Source organism: Phyllopteryx taeniolatus, chromosome 5 (assembly GCF_024500385.1).
Source record: "Phyllopteryx taeniolatus isolate TA_2022b chromosome 5, UOR_Ptae_1.2, whole genome shotgun sequence".
Classification (NCBI taxonomy): Eukaryota; Metazoa; Chordata; class Actinopteri; order Syngnathiformes; family Syngnathidae; genus Phyllopteryx; species Phyllopteryx taeniolatus.
Window position 1 is genome coordinate 7,911,856 of NC_084506.1, and position 18,322 is coordinate 7,930,177.

The 18,322-nt window shown below is 40.6% G+C and overlaps 2 protein-coding genes across 18 annotated transcripts in view; both read right to left on the reverse strand.

The window, feature by feature from the left end:
* The window catches only part of ttc38 (tetratricopeptide repeat domain 38), an 11,344-nt gene extending 3,392 nt beyond the window's left edge, over window positions 1-7,952 (reverse strand). The window contains exons 1-10 of one of the 4 annotated variants that reach the window (XM_061775267.1): window positions 7,808-7,952; window positions 7,191-7,268; window positions 6,976-7,057; window positions 4,482-4,653; window positions 2,534-2,707; window positions 1,625-1,700; window positions 854-973; window positions 652-711; window positions 390-428; window positions 105-186 (exon numbers count right to left, since the gene is read on the reverse strand). In XM_061775267.1, the coding sequence (XP_061631251.1) occupies window positions 105-186; window positions 390-428; window positions 652-711; window positions 854-973; window positions 1,625-1,700; window positions 2,534-2,707; window positions 4,482-4,653; window positions 6,976-7,057; window positions 7,191-7,268; window positions 7,808-7,837 (913 nt within the window). In that variant the 5' untranslated portion in view covers window positions 7,838-7,952. The remainder of the gene's footprint in view (window positions 1-104; window positions 187-389; window positions 429-651; window positions 712-853; window positions 974-1,624; window positions 1,701-2,533; window positions 2,708-4,481; window positions 4,654-6,975; window positions 7,058-7,190; window positions 7,269-7,807) is intronic. The other 3 variants (XM_061775270.1, XM_061775269.1, XM_061775271.1) reach the window with 3 other exon arrangements.
* Window positions 7,953-8,691: 739 nt separating this feature from the next.
* mical3a (microtubule associated monooxygenase, calponin and LIM domain containing 3a) overlaps window positions 8,692-18,322 on the reverse strand; it is an 88,825-nt gene continuing 79,194 nt past the window's right edge. For 12 of the 14 annotated variants that reach the window (XM_061775254.1, XM_061775266.1, XM_061775265.1 and 9 more), the window contains 3 exons: window positions 15,901-16,000; window positions 14,875-14,948; window positions 8,692-13,294 (listed from right to left, as the gene is read on the reverse strand). In XM_061775254.1, the coding sequence (XP_061631238.1) occupies window positions 13,110-13,294; window positions 14,875-14,948; window positions 15,901-16,000 (359 nt within the window). In that variant the 3' untranslated portion in view covers window positions 8,692-13,109. Of the gene's footprint in view, window positions 13,295-14,874; window positions 14,949-15,900; window positions 16,001-18,322 lie in introns of those variants that run through there. The other 2 variants (XR_009788766.1, XR_009788765.1) reach the window with 2 other exon arrangements.

The following is an 18,322-nucleotide window of genomic DNA, read 5'->3' on the forward strand; positions in this document are numbered from 1 at the left end:
TTACTAAGTTAATGAAATTTAAATGTCATGATTGCAACAGTCAACCTCTAGAATGGAATCATTTTAATAAAAATAATAGAATGTTGCGCAACAATGTTTCTTACCTTCCATCTCCAGTCTGCTGAGCAGGGAGCTGGCATCTACCATGTCCAACATGGAACCCGTCGCTTTACAACGATTGAAAATCTTTCAAAAACAGGATTCATTTTTACCATTTCTCCTTTTTTACCAATAAAAAAAATGTACGTTTTTACACGATCACATATAAGAGGCAAAACATGCAAGAAGGGCTCCTGCTGGAATCCCCTGGTGTGAGTCTGAAAGCATTCCTGAATGTTAGCTCATAGAAACTGCTCTTGTTTGCAAACCTACTGCAACAAATAACTAACCTGAGAATCAAATATTTGCAGTGCAGCTTCATATTGCCCCTGCGGAGAGGGCGGTGACAAAGAAATTGAAATAACGTCAGTCTTGAGATATGCTTGCTTGATAAAACGGCATTAGCACAGAGGCAAACACAAATTAATCTAGCAATATAATCAACTGTGGAGTTCAAATTACCCCAGAGAAAACATATCACAAATACAAGTTCCAAAAACTATTAGGCTGCCAACTTTGCGCTTGACTGAGAAAACTCATTATAAACTTTACCTTCTCAATGAAGTTCAGTGCCCAGTGCCAGTAGTTGTGACCGGCCAGCATGTCTGATACCTGCAATTGCACAACACTTATTGAAGAGAACATTTCCCAAGGTTGTTTCATTCAATGGCTGCTGATTAGAGCAGAACTGTGCAGCGTTACTCAAACATGATTCATCAGAGGAACATGTTACCTCAGAACTTGACGTTTATACCTTCCAGTCTTTCTCCCTCTCTTCCATAAACTTCAACCCTTTGTCCACCTCCGCTTTCATCTCATAGACATGGGCGACAGAGTGGACGGACCACGCATCATCTGGAACCAGTGCGAGGCCCTGCGCATTAATAAGATAATAACACGCTGAGAAACGCAGATCCCTTGCCTTAATCTGGAATAGATGACAACTCATCTAATGTATTGTGTTTTATATATGTATATATATATATATATATATACACACGTATATCAGTGAGGTCCGCAGACAAGTCGCCAGCCACCTTTTCACCAGCACATTCTGTATTTAATAAGGGTATACCGCTAACGATCAATGCTCCAGTTACGCAAGAGTACCTGACTCCTCTTCCGCATATATGACGTCACCATGGGAGACTATTTGTGCCGCTTTTAAAAGAAATGAAAGAACCAGCTTCGATTGGCCAGGATTGAAGCCGGCTGTGGTGACGCCAACACAAGCGCTAGGGGTATGCCGGTCCAGTAAAGTACCAAAACCGGGTCGTAAACGGGTGGGATAGATTCCCGAGGTCGACAGACATACTGTATTTCAGTTGCACGCGGTTATCACCGGCTCACCTTCGACTTTCCGCAGTACTTGGTATGCATTATTTAACAGAGCCGATTGGGACCCCTGAGGCCTGGATGAGCGCCTCATTAACGGACATCAGAAATAAAGTGACACGCTCAACAGAGACAAAGTCTGCATCATTAATGAGCCAAATCACACAAGAAACATGAAGACCCGTCTCACCTCCATAGCTACTTTCTCGGCCTGGTCATAGCATCGCGTCTCCAGCAGACCAAAAGAGTACAGTCCTTTCAGATAGCTGAAAATAGACATTAATAGAAAAGTTCAATGCATGATTAAATGATTTGATTTTCAAAGATGACGATCATGCCAGCAGAGAATGAATTACTAATTTGAAACATCACCAATAATTTTAACATTTGATATCAGTCAACTCTGACTTCACTAGAATACACTATATGAAGAAAAATATTGGTTGATTTGGCCATTTCTATGGTAAAATTGAAGTAAATACGACACACTACGTGTTCTCTTACAAATAACAAACCCATCCAAATGAACTTTTCCTTAGGCTGTCACACACACTTCTTTTGTGACCAATAACCAACTACTCTCATCACATTTCAACTTACTGACTCCTGAACCTAACACTTATCTACTATTGATTATTGCTTTCAATTAACAATGAGTCTTTTTCACAAACCCATCATTGATGAGCAAAGTGAGGAAAGGAGATGGTTGAGAACAATGAACGTGAGTGGGTTATTGCTTGGCTATAGAAAAATAACACCTGAAAGTTTTAAGATTGAGGTATATCTGTGACTAAAAGTCTAAAAAAACAAAACATAAACAAAACAAAAAAAGGCCTGATTTGACCTAATCTTCAGCTACTTCACTTGTTGTCGTGTATTGGAGATGATCAAACTTGCCACAGTTCTTGCTTTGATCTAGACATAAAATCCCTGAAAATCTTTGAAAATACAAATGAGTCCACCTCTGAACCTGCCTGATGATGGTTGAGTTCAAATCCCATGAAATTCCTCATTCCTAAGAGTTCTCCTTGACCAGGTACACTATTCGTCTGTGCAAATGGGTGGAAATGCATCTTAGAACGCATGTAATCTACTGTACCTGGACAAAGGCATATGAGGCTTCCAATGGGGCAGCACTCGAGCAACCGAATCCCTCATCTGGGTTTGGGCTCCCATGTAGAAATAGCTATCGTGGGCAAACTTGAGGGCAAGCAAGTCTGTGGGATGATCAACCAGGATATCTTCCCAAACATAACTGGCTTTGGGGAAATTCCTACGAGAAACACGAGTCACTGCAAGGACAGGCAACAGCATTGTTCTTGGAAAAATAGATCCCCACAACACAATATTGACTAAAGGATTACACCCCAGTGAGTCAAATAAAACACAGAGGGTACAATATATTTTGGGTTTATTTAGGGAGAGAAAAAAAAAAAAGCTTTAGGATTTTAAATACTATGACACGAGCATAAATACGGGTAGCAAAAATGCAGTCTCTATTAAACCAGAATAATGGAATGTTTTATGACAGTGTCAAGTCTGTCAATCAAAAAAATACAGGAATAGTGCAAAACAAATTAACAAATTGCATTTCATATCAAACCCATGACTTATAAATATAGGATTATAACATCTTTTGTCATGATAGCAATACTGAAAATTGCCACACTGCAAATCATGTAAATTCTTATGTCTCAAAATACTTAAAGGCAAATAGCAGCATTTAATATATCTGCAGATACTTCAGTATGCTGTGAAAGACACTGCACAAGCAGTATATACTGTATATGTATGTATATAGTGTAACAATAGCTGTGAACAATAAAACCACCTTTTGGGAATGCTATTTCTTTTTCAAATGACTTTTAAAATGTTTTATTTAATTATCCATCCATCCATTTTCTTTACCGCTTATCCTCACTAGGTTTGCAGGCTCTTGGAGCCTATCCGAGCTACCTTCGGGCGGGAGGCGGAGTACACCCTGAACCAGTCGCCAGCCAATCGCAGGGCACATAGAAACAAACAACCATTCACGCTTCAATCAACCGACAGCACATGTTTATGGGATGTGGGAATAATACCGGAGTGCCTGGAGAAAACCCACGCAGGCACGGGGGAGAACATGCAAACTGCAAACAGGCGGGGCCGGGATTTGAATCCCGGTCCTCAGAACTGTGAAGCAGATGTGCTAACCCAGGGTTGTCAAACTCATTTTTGTCACGGGCCACATCGCAGTTATGGTTCCACTCGGAGGGCCGTTATGGCTGCAAACCCATATGAATGTATGATTGCCTCATATTATTACATATACACAAATGAATGGATAATTTCTTGTGAAATCAAAAGCTAGTCAAAACTGTTCAACTACAGTATGAATCAATTTTATTTTAAAAGTGGGGTTGCTAACAAAAAATGCTTGCAATATTTCAACATTTTTAAAAGTGGAGACAATTTGGAATTTGTTCTTTTAGCAAGAAACAAAAAGTCTATGCACACTCTCGCGGGCCACATAAAATGACGTGGCGGGCCGGATCTGACCCTCGGGCCACCAGTTTGATACGCGTGTGCTAACCAGTCGGCCACTGTGCCGCTCCCAGTAGTTCAATTGGGGGGGGGGGGACTTGCCTGTATACATATGCCTGTGACGACGCTTGCCATTTGTTTAGCAATTGTACTGGTTCGCAGCGCCTTCCTGCCCATATGGGTTGTCTACTGAAGGCAAGAACACTTGCAACGAGGACTGTCTCTGTCATGCTGCCTGCTTAGTGGTTCTTCCTTTTGCTTGAATATTGACCTTTTCAGTTATAATAAAACCACACTGACTTTATATTGTGTGTATATTAAACCTGGTTCAAACTTGGAAGTTCCATCTATTACATTTAACGGAGTCATTTGTGGACACAACAGATATACAGTACATACAGCAATACTGACCAATTCAAGGCACAGCTATTTCTCCCACAACATATTTTTGGGCAATTTACAGCATTCCTAAATCCCTCGAACTGCTAGCCTGATCCTCTTTTCCTGACCTCGCTAAAGCTCACCCATGTGAGAAGAACTCCATGGCCTTAACGTGGCGCCTCTCTCTGGAAGTGAGGTTTTGATTGTTGGACAGCTCCACAGTTTTCTTCACAGCGCTGGCCAGACGTTGGTCGAGGCGGGGGGAGTTTGCTGTTCCCAACAGCTCTAAGCCTGTGCTCACCACATGGCCCATCACTGCAGAGATTGTCATTATATCAGTCACCGCTTTTTGGTCTTTCTCATTGCACACTGAAGGCTCTAACCCGCTTTGTTGTTGAAACTAGGTGCCTGAACTCCTGCTTCTGGTGTATTCTGTATTTTATTTATTTATTCTTGTTGGCTGTCATGCAAAAATGCATTCTTAAAATATTAAAAATGTACTAGATTAATAAACCAAGTACCAACAACACCTTAAAGCTAAACAAAACCCAAAATTTTAATGAAGTAAAACTGCTCTCAATAAGCAGAGAGACATTTCAGCAAGTATGCAATGAGGTCAACCACTACTTTAATATTTATCTAATTCCACACACTTCTACATGTCTGCATGCCTATTCAGCTCATGCAACAATAATCTCAGGTCGGAGAGCATGCATCAATTCAACCATAAACTTAAATGCCAGGGGTTGCCCCAGCCCTCAGCAATAACTGCCAATCAGTCTCATTTAAGTGTTCATGTACCCTAGTGTTTATTTGGGGTTAACCAATAATACAAGTAACATGTCCCATTTGGGTATCATCAAGGACTTTGTACCAATTGAGTCCAGCCAATGTCTGAGGTCGCTCGTTAATGTCCAAGCTTCCCAACTTAAGGTAACTTAAGGTCACGAACGACTTGAACCTTTGTCCTTGGATGTAAATTCCTGAAATGCCAAATATTCTACTACTCCTTTGCTCCCCATGCTCGGCCCATTAGTCAGGTTAGCAGAAGAGTGGCTGTCCCTTCCCAGGTGAACTTCAAATTCGCCTATCATCTCAACGTTAATACCACCCACAAATACGGGGCAGAAAGGAGTAGCTGTTATGCCACCACCCGCTTTCTGGTCTTTAATTCCCGAGACGGGTCCTCCAGTGTAACAACATGCATTAAAGCAAATTTCACTGCATCATCAGCAAAGGAACTTAAGCAATGATTGTTTTTATATATTTAAGTAGTTTGTGATGGCACATTAATGCAATCTTGAACTGATAAATGTTTCCCCTGTTAGAGCTGCAACAACAATTTAAACGTTTTTTACATTCACAAAAAAAGTCACTTTTAAAGTGGATACATTACATCAAATTTAAATTGATTGTTTGTATACAATCTCTGGGGTGCCTGCCCACCCATCAAATTTCTGAAAATGTGTCTGTGAGCAAGGCGCTCTGCACATCTGCCTAACTTAAATAATGTTATAACTGCTGCAGTTCTTCCACCAATGACTTAGCAACCAGGCTGGACTAAGTTCCAAAGAGCCACTTTTGAGCAGCAGTCTAAGTGCTATCATGTCAAACCTAAGCGGTAAGCAAAGCTGCAGTGTTAGCACAAGCTTAGCATTAGCTAAGAGTGTCACCAGTGCTAGCTTCTGACAACTGACACATACTCAATTGTTCGGATATGTTAAATTAGCCAGTGGTGGTATTGTGCAGGGTAAGCAGCGCTGGATGGAGTTTTTTTGGGGGTGTATAGATTAGCTTTAGCTACAGGCTTTAGCTTTAGATAAACGGCATTTATATGATTGCTTAGTGAAGTTGTTGGCATGATGGTGGGGCAGGCGTATTTTGAGCAACGTGGAAGAGGAGATGGCCAAACATCAACCAGAAGGCGCTCACATCATTTGCCCAGCAGTATGTCAGGCCAGATGGAGGCAGTCTCATTGCATGAGACAGGGCCAGCCCCGAAACGAGACGATTTTAGCAAGATAAGACCTATGCTTTACAGTAAGTCTTGATCCTTGGGGTGTTTTGACAAGAGCATGTCAAAGACATTTCATTAAAACACCTGGAAACGAGGAAGACACTCACAGCTGCTCAGTAAGATGCAGTAATATTTGTTGTTTTTCCACAGAGGATTAAGAATATATACCTGTGATTATTGTTGTATTGTCTTGTCTACATGTTTGTCTTCAAATATCTGTTGCTTAAAGGGGTTTAACATCGCGAGATTGATGCTATTCATTAGCCCGTCTATGGCGTTTTGCATTGTGTATGAGCATTAAGATCGTCAGCCTAATAGCATAATTGCCTAGGTTATTTTTGAACGTTTTCAGAAAACAAGACAAAAGACAACAAACAAGAAGTCCAGTTGCCTTGATTTAACCTTGATTACTGAGAATCTACACAGACAAAGAAAACACTATTTTTAGCAAGCATGTTGGTATTTTTATGATTGTGTCATTAACTAAACATTAACTTGGGCAATTATGCTATCGTTCTCATTTTCTTTGTTTTATGCTTAGTTTTATGTTTATGACAGTAAACTTCAACTCGGACTGGCAATAAACAGCTTGACGAGCTTTTTTAATACAATATTGTTACCAAAATCCGGATCAGCCGCCTTGATAGCAGTCACGCATCCCTCAATTCCTCCAATACTGTCAATATTCCGCCATGTAGCATACTTGAAGGAAAACACAATGTACACAATGGAAACAACTCAGCAAGGTTCTCCCTTCTAGTATCTCATTAAGACAAGTGTGAAAACGAGTTCATGTCAATCATTGTACATGACTAGCTGCGTGGAAATGATCTACCTGAGTTAGAATAGCATCATAAAGTTTGCACGCCTCATTACTGCTGGTGGACAATGGAAGCCCCTCAGCTCTCCAAGCCTGGGGGGGGAGAAAAGAAAAAAAAAAACTTCAGCTCCAGTCAATAAAATGGAACAAAGTGCAACTTTTAAATGCAGGACATAGTGATGAGACCTTTTGGAATTTACATTTGCTCTCCCTTACCTCCCAATTCCAATACCAATCAGTAAATAACCACTTTGTATTTTTGGAGCTTCAATGGTCGTTCTCCATTAGCCTAATTAATATACGCTAAGAATGTTAAATATGCGCAACATCCGAAAAAAAAAAATACACTGTCTAATATAGAAGCAAAGTAGAAAACGTTATCTATTGTGAGTTTCATTTTTATACTTGAAATTAAACAAACTAAATGATTTTAAACTTCTTAATTTTAATTAGGTAGCCTGTTATGCTATAAATTCAAGACAATGTTAAAATCAGTATTATTCGATGTATTTCGTAAACTTATGGAAATTTCCGAACGAGTGGGGCGCCATATAAAACTGGGTAGGGCGAAAAAACACTCAAAATTGTAATTTTCAATTCGTTCCAAAATTTGCCTCTTTTCCGAAACTCACCTGGCAGTCCCTGTAGCTCAAAGGATCCATTTTGTGGTTATTGTAATGTCAAGTGGAACAACACAACACTCTCGTCACTCTTCGCTGAGTCAAGTTATAAGTAACACGCACGCACCGGAAGTCCTCCCGGAAGCCCAACCATTCAATCTAAGTGCACAACATAATGCGTAAAACACTACATTCGGTACACTTTTCTGTAAAAGATACGCCACTTAAATAACGACAATATTTAGAAACAAAAGAAAATTAATCGAGTCAGAAATGTATTGATTGAATGTTTATCATTGTCGTTGTATAGATAGCTAGATAGTTAAATGCAGTGTTTTTATACATCTCCTGACAAAATGTATCTCAATATTTTTGCACAATTGTGTTAAAATAAACCCAGGTGGAGCAAATAAAGGACACTTGCCACGCAGATATTGTAAAAAGTAGGCATGAACCTATGCTTATCAAAAACTCCAATCGATGTTTATTACTTGAGCACAAGTGTTTGTCTAATATTCAAAGAGAAGGGCTTGAATATAGTGCAGCAGTTATATGATCAATTTTAATCTGGATATGATTTAAGTAATTACCCAGCAAATAAACCTATTTGATTTTACATCCTAACTGCATATTTAAACAATCGATTTGTCATTAATTTACATTACAACAGTTAAGACTCTATGATAAATTTAATTCACTTTCAAAAGGCAAAAGTCCATAAGTCTTTAGAACTTTACAGATCATAGAAGGTTAGTGTTTATAACAGTTACTGCAAAAAAAAATTGAGTTTGATGACTTAAACTGCCTTAAACCATCAAACTGAGCAAAACAAACGTCAATGACTCTGAAGGTTTTCCTAAAAAGTCTAAAACACAAGTGATCATTTCAAGAAAAAGTTAGAAAGAACAACTGCATTGTTTTATTGCTGTTTGCAGCATACATCCAACACCCATAAGCATTTTTAGCTACACAAAACATTTACATAAGTCATGTGTCAACAGAACGGTTTAAAAATTAGGATTCTTATACTTTACATATAATACAGTTTTCACACATTAATAAATATCAATACAATCATGTCACACTTATCACACTCAATCTACAACCAGAAGAATTGTGTAACTTTGTTTCAACTCACAGCACATACATAACACGTACTGCATGTGCTCGAAAAACAGTGAATTTTTTTTGTTTGTTTAAAAGTCTACATGACCTGTCCCTCATGGTCCAATTTGATGCAAAATATTCACAGCATTTGCATTATTCCAGAACCTCAAATTAAACTTAAAATAATTTTTTAGAGACCCTTAAAAAAGATTTGCCGAAAAAAAACAAGTAAAAACCTGTACGTCCACTGAGACATAAACCCAGGCCTAAAGGATGGTAAAATCGAAAAGGGCATCTGTATGTATGAACACTCCCACTTTCTGAAATGTTTGTGAATCTCCTCAGTTGCATGCTATTGTCGGAAACAAAATACAAGACAGGATATGGACAAGTGTTTGTAAACATTAGATATACAATGAATTTCGTATGGAGGAGGGGGCCCTTCCCTGTTGAACACATGAAACGCTTGTGTGGTTTCCCTCGACATTTTATTAGCTACAGAATACAAACGTAAAACAACGCAACCTCCCTGAAACCATCCTTTCAGGAATTTTGTACAGTTTTTAGCTTTTTCAAGGTCACTGGGAAGCCAGCGCCAATCCCAGCTGACTGGAAACCCTGGACTGATCACTTTTCAATCACATTTATTCACACTCCCATACAAACAATTTAGAGTCTTCAGTTTGAACCGCGCGAGAAAAGTAGAGAAAGGAGGGCAAGATACACAGCAGCTTTAACACAATTTTTGTCAGTAAACATATTATTTCCGGGGGGGCTATTGACATGAAAAATTCACCAGAAGTTAGTAATCTATACATACAAAGAAAGTAGAACAAATAAGATCAGGAATTAAGTTGTAATAATGTGAAATAGCACAGGGAAAAAGTATTGAACGCGCCAAGTGGTAGTTATTTAATACTTTGTACAAAAGCTTGTTTGCACTGACAGCTTCAAGATGCCTCCTTATGGAGAAACTAGTCACTCTGGTGTGATTTTTGGCCCATTTCTCCACACAAGCAGTCTTCAAATCTTGAAGGTTCTGTGGGGCTTCTTTTATCGACCTTGAGTTTGTCGGTTTGTGTGTATGTTTGTTTTTATGTATGGATTACTTGGGTTGTTCCCAAGATCTGGTAAAATATTCATGTCAATAGCACCTTTGGAAACATTTAGTGAGAAAAATGGTGATGTGTTAAATACGTATTTCACCCACTGTGTGTGTGTGTGTATCCATCCATCTATCTATCTATTTTTAATAATAATGCAGCCATATGGGAGGCACAAGCCAGTGCAAACTTCAGGCCAATCTCAGATAAATGTGGAGGCTTGCGTCAGGACAGGCATTCGGCTTAAAACTTTGACAAAAAAATGAGCGTTCCAAAAAATTCCATACCGAATCGATCGTGGCAGAGGTTAACAACGTCTGCCACCGGCGCTGTTAACCTACGAGGCGCTGGTGGAAATGCAGCCACTGTGGGTCGAAGACGAAGGAGAGGTGGTGGAAAGCGGGTTCTTGGGCAGAAAGAGAAGAGGAAAGCACAGAACCTAGAACCAAATGTGGGGACTTTGAATGTTGGGACTATGACAGGAAAAGCTTGGTAGTTGGTTGACATGATGATTAGGAGAAAGGTTGACATATTGTGTGTCCGGGAGAGCAGGTGGAAAGGCAGTACGTAAGATATTACATACACCATTGAATTTCATTAAATCGGGTATATATTAGGAATCACCTGGCAAACAAACCATATAAAGACCAATGATTCCGTAAAAAAAAAAAAAGTCATGTGTTGTCAGGTGAATTAAAAACTGAGAAAATCTGTTGATAGGTAAAACTAATAAATACATTGTTTTGATATCTTGTAACCCTGTCCTAGAATAAAATTTTCATCCCATGGTATGCAGAATCAATAGGGTCTTTTAGAGTACACAATCACCAAAATAAAAGCTGGCTGAAAACTGAACTTGCCAGAGTGCTGAAAAGCAACATGCAGACTTGATCTTTGAGCTCAACCATCTTTAAAATGACCATCCTTTACAATTGACAGAGTTTCTTACTTGTGGGAACAGTCAAAGTGCTAAAAAGGAACATATGCTGACGTGACCTTTTGACAGATCAGCCCTCTGCTGAGCTTTAAAATAAATAAGGCTCTCAAAATAACCCTCTAAAAATGTGATGGACCAGGGCCAAATTCTATGTAGTCCTGTTGACTGTGGGGCTTTAGTTTGCATGTTCTCCCCATGTCCATGTGAGTTTTCTCCAGTCCTCGCTCCCCAATCCTTCTCAGGGATAGGTTGAATGCACAGAACAACTTTCACTGTGCACTACATCGTACAACTGACAAAGTACCTTTTCATTGCTTTTCTGGGACAATAAACAGCAGGGAAAAGTTCAATTCAGGGATGGTGAATTATTACACTCTTCAATCGTGTACCTAATAAAGTGGCAAATGGGCTTACGTCTGTATTCGGTGTCCCTGTAAGCTGGGACAAAATAAAACAGGTATTCGCTATGGCAGCAGTCTTCACTGGTTACTTTTACACTATGTTCCCAGCAGCCACTGCAGCCCCGTTTGAAGCATAGGATGTTGGCCATTATTTTTCTCTGTATTCCGTTAAGTCTTGCTAAGTTTTCTTAGTGGCTATCACAGTATCCGTGATGGGCCGTGGGAGACAGGCGGTTGCTGAATCCCGGAGGCTCAGAGGTGGCACTACGTTCCGGCCCGCGGTTCACCAGCCGGTATTTTCCCTCACAGCTCGTCACTTTCTGATGCGGTTGCTCATGTTTGTCATATTCTGTCAAGGCTTTCTACGGCTGAAAGGTGAATGTAAGGCAGCTTTGGAGCACGTTTGTTTCCCCGGCAGTGGAATGGCGCTCCCCTACCGGACGTCAGCACAGGGGTGGACTCATACGGCCGCTCCATACATAGTTGATATGAGTTTTCTTTTAACAACTCATTCGCTAATGCATCTCGTACCAAAACATGCAAAAGAGCCTGTCATTCACATACACACTGCGCTTGTGTGCATGCTCTTAGAGGTAGAGTGCTCTTTCTCCCTCACACACGCATGCAGGCGCGCGCGCGCGCACACACACACACACACACACACACACACACACCACTAGCTTACAAAAAGGTATGCCACAGCAGGCATTGTAGGTAAATTAACCACATGGCTTAGCTTCAGAAGAGTTAATAGGGAGTGAGTGTGAGATGCCCGGAATAAATATGCCTTTTTCACTACTGATCGCCTCCAAGTACCCCTTTATACTAAGGCCAACGAGGTTTCTCATCCGCACCGTGGCAAACGTTTTGACAATGTAAACATCTGGTTGGGCCATCACGGCCTGTTACGTTTGACATTGTCTCACGACAATCCTGTTCTATCCCTGGTGGCATGAAACAGGGCTGCCATGGCCGCCGGGAACATTGCGTACACGTAGCCTTGCATTGTAATTACACAAGTGCAACATAACATACTGGGCACTCGTATGTTTGTGTGTGAATGCAAATAATGCTTAATAAAAGATGATAAATATATTAAAGTCCATATCTGATGGCTTCTTAGTGCGGATCCACAAAACACAATGTTAAGGGGGAACAAACAGTGATCTATATTGTCTCTCTGGTTCATCAGGAAGAAGAAGTCCGTCAGAGGGGATCTTCAGAAGAGCATAGACTTCCTGCAGTCAGAGTAAGGCTTGATAACATTCCTCTTTGTGTTCTCCAAAGACAGGAGGAGGCTCTTGATCTGCTGTCAAATGTTACTGCATCTCCACAAATTATTTACAGAACACAATTCTTCACATCAGCAGGACCAGACTGCAGTATTCCCTTTAGATAATACCAGATCAAACAAGTCTTTAAACATGCTTCCAAAGGTGCCAGCACTTCAAGGATGTGATGATAAGTTGCGAATGTACTGTCTTTCTACTCACTGTGACAGTACAAACCGTAAAAGTGATTACCTCGGACTGGCTGTTGGCTGAGGTCATGTAAACGCTGCAGACTGCTTCAACCTATCTCAGCAGCAGCCAGGGTGTGTGCACGTGTGTGTTTGATAAGAATCTTTACACATTCACTGCTGCGGGTGTGACAGATTCAGACGAACTGTCTTCTTCCATGTTCACCGCACTATGCTGATCAAAGCAGGCAGAGACTCTCCAGCTCATTTCAACCTAGGACCTGTTGGGGCAATTAGTTCACGCTTGTTAAACCCAATTAAGGTTGAAGCCTTTGGAGAGCATCACAGCTTCCAGGTCCTTGTCTTCCTCCTTCTCTCGGAGCCTCTGCTCCTCCAGGAGTGCCACCAGGTCATCACGTTGCTCCACAACATCTAGCATCTCATTTAAGATCTGCTTTTCCTGTGCAAGCTCCTTCTCATTCTTCAGGTGGTCTGAAAAAGAGCAAGGCAAATGAGCAATCACAGAGAAAATACACATTGGCCAATAATAACAGCTGGATTTAAAACATCTGCACATACAAAAGATCACTGGCAATGCATGGTCACAGACACGCACAATGTATGTCACTTGGTGGGGGTATCGCACCCGTAGGGCAGGGGCGGTGTGGCAATTGGGAATTTCGGAACCACTCCTGAAAGGCCGGCCCGGCCAACCGTCTTTTAAAAAAAGGATAATTCCTATAAAATTTCCAATACACCCAGCCATCTTTTAACACCATATAATTACAGACTGTCAACAAAGCCGTGCATGAGCGCATCTGTCACGTGCGCCGTGCACGCCAAGCCGAGTGCCCTGGCCACCGGCACCGGTTTAGATTATAGCCTGCAGGCTGAAACGTGTGTTTATGATTCGTGACTTCGTCGGACCCTTGCTGTTGTGCCGTGCGCGGTGCAACCAACAAGTATTAGTTAAGCAGCAGACAAGCCCGAAGCGGGTCATCTCCGGGTCCCTAGCCCCACACCAGATGGGAACCAAAATGTGCAAAGCTGACAGATCTTTTCATTTTCTTACATGGATTGCCTTTGTGTATTAACATAACTCTTGTCACGATGATTGTTATTATTATTATTAGCAGCTGCAACAACATCAGGGGGGGAGGTCACTACCATAGGGGTTATTGAGGGACTGGGTGACCCCATGGTGGCAGTGAGGAGCTGATGCTGGTCTTGGAGAACAAGGAGGCGGAGGAAGATGTGGTTGTCTTATTGGGGGAGAAGGAAGAAAATGGAACAGGAAGCAGCAATAACCCGACCAGTAGAGATGCCGTGTATAAGGCTGCCATACTGGGCAACTGTAGTATGCATACAGTGTATACAGCAAATGATGAGACCTAAAATCACAGTCACCGCTTATTGGTTAGTTTTTGGGGCTTCGTTGCAATAATAATTCAGTCTTTGGTTGTGCGCACCGCAGCTCTCCATCTAAATTTGCGGGCTGAATTTTGAGCCCAGTACATCCCTTGTCGTATGGGATTGTTTCTCAACACTCACACTTTTGCCGGTGAAAGGGTTCAAACACCCACACTTTACCAACTATAATTGCACAAATGCTTTACAGCAGTGGGCAGCCTTTTCTTCCCCTCCCTCTCTGCTGTTCCATGAACATCAGATTATAGTAGCAGTATGCTACCCCATCATTATCAACCTTCCCCATGTTATGGGAAAGCTACACAACGAATGAAATCAACATCTTTGCAACATTTGGTGAAAAGCATGATACTCTGACACATATCTGTAGCCCTAACTGAAGGAGGAGATGCCATTTTGGCCCATGTTGAGATTTCAAGTACTGCACTGTCAAAACATACCCCACATGATACTGTGGCTATTTTGCACATATACTGTAACAATCTCTTCGGTGGATGCAGCTATAGAAGTACCTCATACATTTATTCAATAGGAGGGCAGGTATGATGACACTATCAGAGAGTTGTAATTTGCGGTGCATCATACAGAGAGAGGTGTTTATATTTACATTAGAGCAACACTCACAGACTTGGCTGCAAACTCACCTTCCACAGCCATTCGCTCCCTCAGTTCCTGCTGCAGTCGGCTCTGACGGTCCTCTAGCTCCAATTCTCTGGCACTTAAAAGACAAAATGAACAGAAGAACTATCACTTTCAGCCTTCCTGAGTGCCATATCTTAATAAAAGACTTTGATAGAATAACAATAGTGTGCAACTCAACAGCATCATCTATGTAAATAATGTGACATTATTCCACCATGAACCACTGCACAGGGTTCCGACACATTTGAGATTTCGAAATTCCATACATTTTCCAGACCCAAATTTCCAGACTTCTCGGTAAAAAATAAAAAAACAAAAAAATCTAATAAAATATATTTTTTTAAATCTAATCATTTGTGACATTTCAGTAAATAGATGATATTATAATATTTATATGAGACGGTCGATATACTCTGTCGGTCTTCGTCGACTGGACGGCGGCATAAAATTTTGCAGGTTATCGATCATTCAAAACATCAACGGTGAAGTGTTCAGTTCGTATTTGTGGTTTCGGAGCATGTATGCCACAGTGTCAAACTCATGGCCCAGGGGCCATTTCCAGCCCGTCACATCATTTTATGTGGCCCGTGAAAGCAAATTAAGCGCGTCAACTTCCATGATTGTTGCGAAAATGCGTACAAAAATGTTAAATTGTCATATGTATAAAATATTGAGATATTGCAGAAGCTTTTTTTTTTTTTTTTTTTTTTTTACAAACCCCTTTTGACAGTAAATTGACCAATAGTTAAACTACTACGCTTGACTTCTGACTTCACAACTACTTATCCATCAGCTTATTGTGTATATGTAATAATATGATAAGGCAATTGAATTCAACACAGCCCTCTGATGGAAACCATAACTACAATGTGGCCCGCAACAAAAATGAGTTTGACACCCCTGGCTGTATACTTTCCCAGTGGCCAGAGCAGCTTCTTTTGCCCGAATCATAGTGTGCCATAGAATTTTGGCCATTTTTTTCTGTGTAAAGCTATGGAGGTCTTTCTACAAACCTTGCTATCACTTACAATATCATGAGTTCGGATTCATAGCGGACAAGGGCATTCTTCTCCTGCACCAGCTTGAACCACTCTTGCATTAGTTTAGGATCGTCCTTCTTACCCATGCCTGGAGAGAAGAGTGGGCAAAAGTATGGCAGTGAGAGGCAGGACATCAGACAAGACATAAGGACATAAAAGGACACTCAAGGACCAACGCTGGGTAATGCAATGACAGCCAAGGCGGGATATCCTTGTTGAGGGATGGTGAGGTGGAAAGATGGACTCGACACAATTGTGGTCGGTTGGTCCATACTTCCCAGAGTCACATAAAGATGGTGTGGAGGTTTCAACTTCAGGGAGGTGTGTGTACAAACAATTCTCAAACACACATACAAACACAATGGAAGTTGGAAATAAAAATTTGTTATAAAGATCCATTTGTTTAACACAGATCAGACAGTGTATGTAGGTAGATGTTCTTTTGGAGCAACTATTATTCAGTATCTTCTTGGTTCATCAGAGTACAAAGTGATGAAGGCTATGTGGGTGGACTGTAGTAAAAACATTTGACTAAATTCAGGGACTTTTCACTTAATCCTTCCCTGCCCAGCTAATGACCCATCAGCAGAAATTAAATAACACAAATCCAATCAAAGCAGAGCATTTTAAGAGGAAACGATTTCTGAAGTATATATTGCCTTTGCTTTAGAATTTATGTGAATCCCGGGATATCCTATGGCCAAGCTAAAATAATTGAATTGTGAAGTACCATGCCAGTTATGATGAAAATATATCAAAGCAGTTCTCCGATGCCATTTGTGAGCAGTATGTATTTAGACTGCAGATATCAACCCAATTACAATTACTGAATCTTGATTAAAATGGCACATTATAGTTATTGACTTCCAGCCATTCCTGAACTTCAAGAGCTCACTGAAATTGAAAGAGTCGTCATGATACTTGATGGCCTCTTCTCATTTTTATGACGTGGTCTAAAAATTAGCCCTGTACATTATTATAGATATTACAAATCGTTTCGTTGGGCCTGGACCAAGTCGTCTCCCTTCAGGTTTAAAATAAAGGCAAACAAATTGGTCTATTCATCTCTGTGCTTTCTCTGTAGTTCCGGAGGGCGTTGCTTGGTTCTATGTCAGGGTATGAATTGAGGCATTTCAATGAAGTCTGGCTGACAATGACAATATACTGTATATGCCATCGGTCCACTAATACTGCAGTCACACTGGCCGATTTGTATCCACTTGACACCTGATTCAGATTTGAGGATATGCAATGTAATGTGATTTTCTGCTTACACTGTTCTGATACCGTACGTATCAGAACCGGGCCACTTGGGACGAAATAATCCGAATTGGGTCAGTTGAAGCGTGTGAAAAATCCTACCTTAGTTTCTTCATTATTGCTTTTCTCTCCATGATCTTTAAGACCAATATATTGAAACTGATAAGTAGGACTGTCACTATAATTTTTTAAAGACGTTTTCCCAAAAATTATCATGATAAATGATAATATTGCCGTTTTTTTTAATGCCTCTCAAATCATGAAAATTAAGGCCAGCCCTTATTATTTTTTATTGATTTATTTTATTTGTTTTGCTTTTAAATCAGTATTGTTATTATTTTAATTTCCTTTCTTGTTTCTCTCATAAATTGGTTTTCTTTACTCTATGATATGGATCCCCCTGGGTCTGAAACAAAGAATAAAGAGCTGCAAGACTAGCCTGGTCTATATGAAGCCTTCTATTCAAATTACATACTGTATATTCGGTTTCGAAGCCCAAACCGAATGAAAATGCTCCATATAAACACCTAAATCAGAAAAAGCAGGCCGAATTTGAATAGAATTTCATTTGGTTTCACAGGGGTGGAATATTACTTTTGCCACACCGATCAGAAGTTAATGTTCCTGTGTTTGTGTTAACTGGGGACTAACAAGAAACTCGGACCGAAGTGCTAATATTTTTAACGATATCGCCACGATGGAGTGAGCCGTTTAGCTCCTTAAATCGCTAGCTCGTTAGCGCGCAGGCTAGCTAATTAGCTTGCGAGTTTGCTCGTAAGGTCGCGTCCGGGCTAGCGAACACAACCAACAGTTAACCTTCCCTTAATTGTCTTTTTTGTGTGAATATACGCGCTGCACATGGAGCATGGAGTATTTGGACGGAGCCAACACCGGCAAGCATGTACCGGTCCATGAGCCCACTAGCGGCTAATGAAACAGCCAACCAACTCTGGCGGCTCACGGTGTGATCTGCACGCGGGCTCACCACAACAAAGACAATTTATCGAGTCCATAAAAACTATCGTGTCCATTTTATATTATCGAATGATAAGTCGATATAGTAATTATTGTGACAGGCCTGCTGATAAGAGTTTGGGTTGAAAAGATTTAATGTTGAATTTGTTTTCAATTTGCTATTATGCCTAGTTAT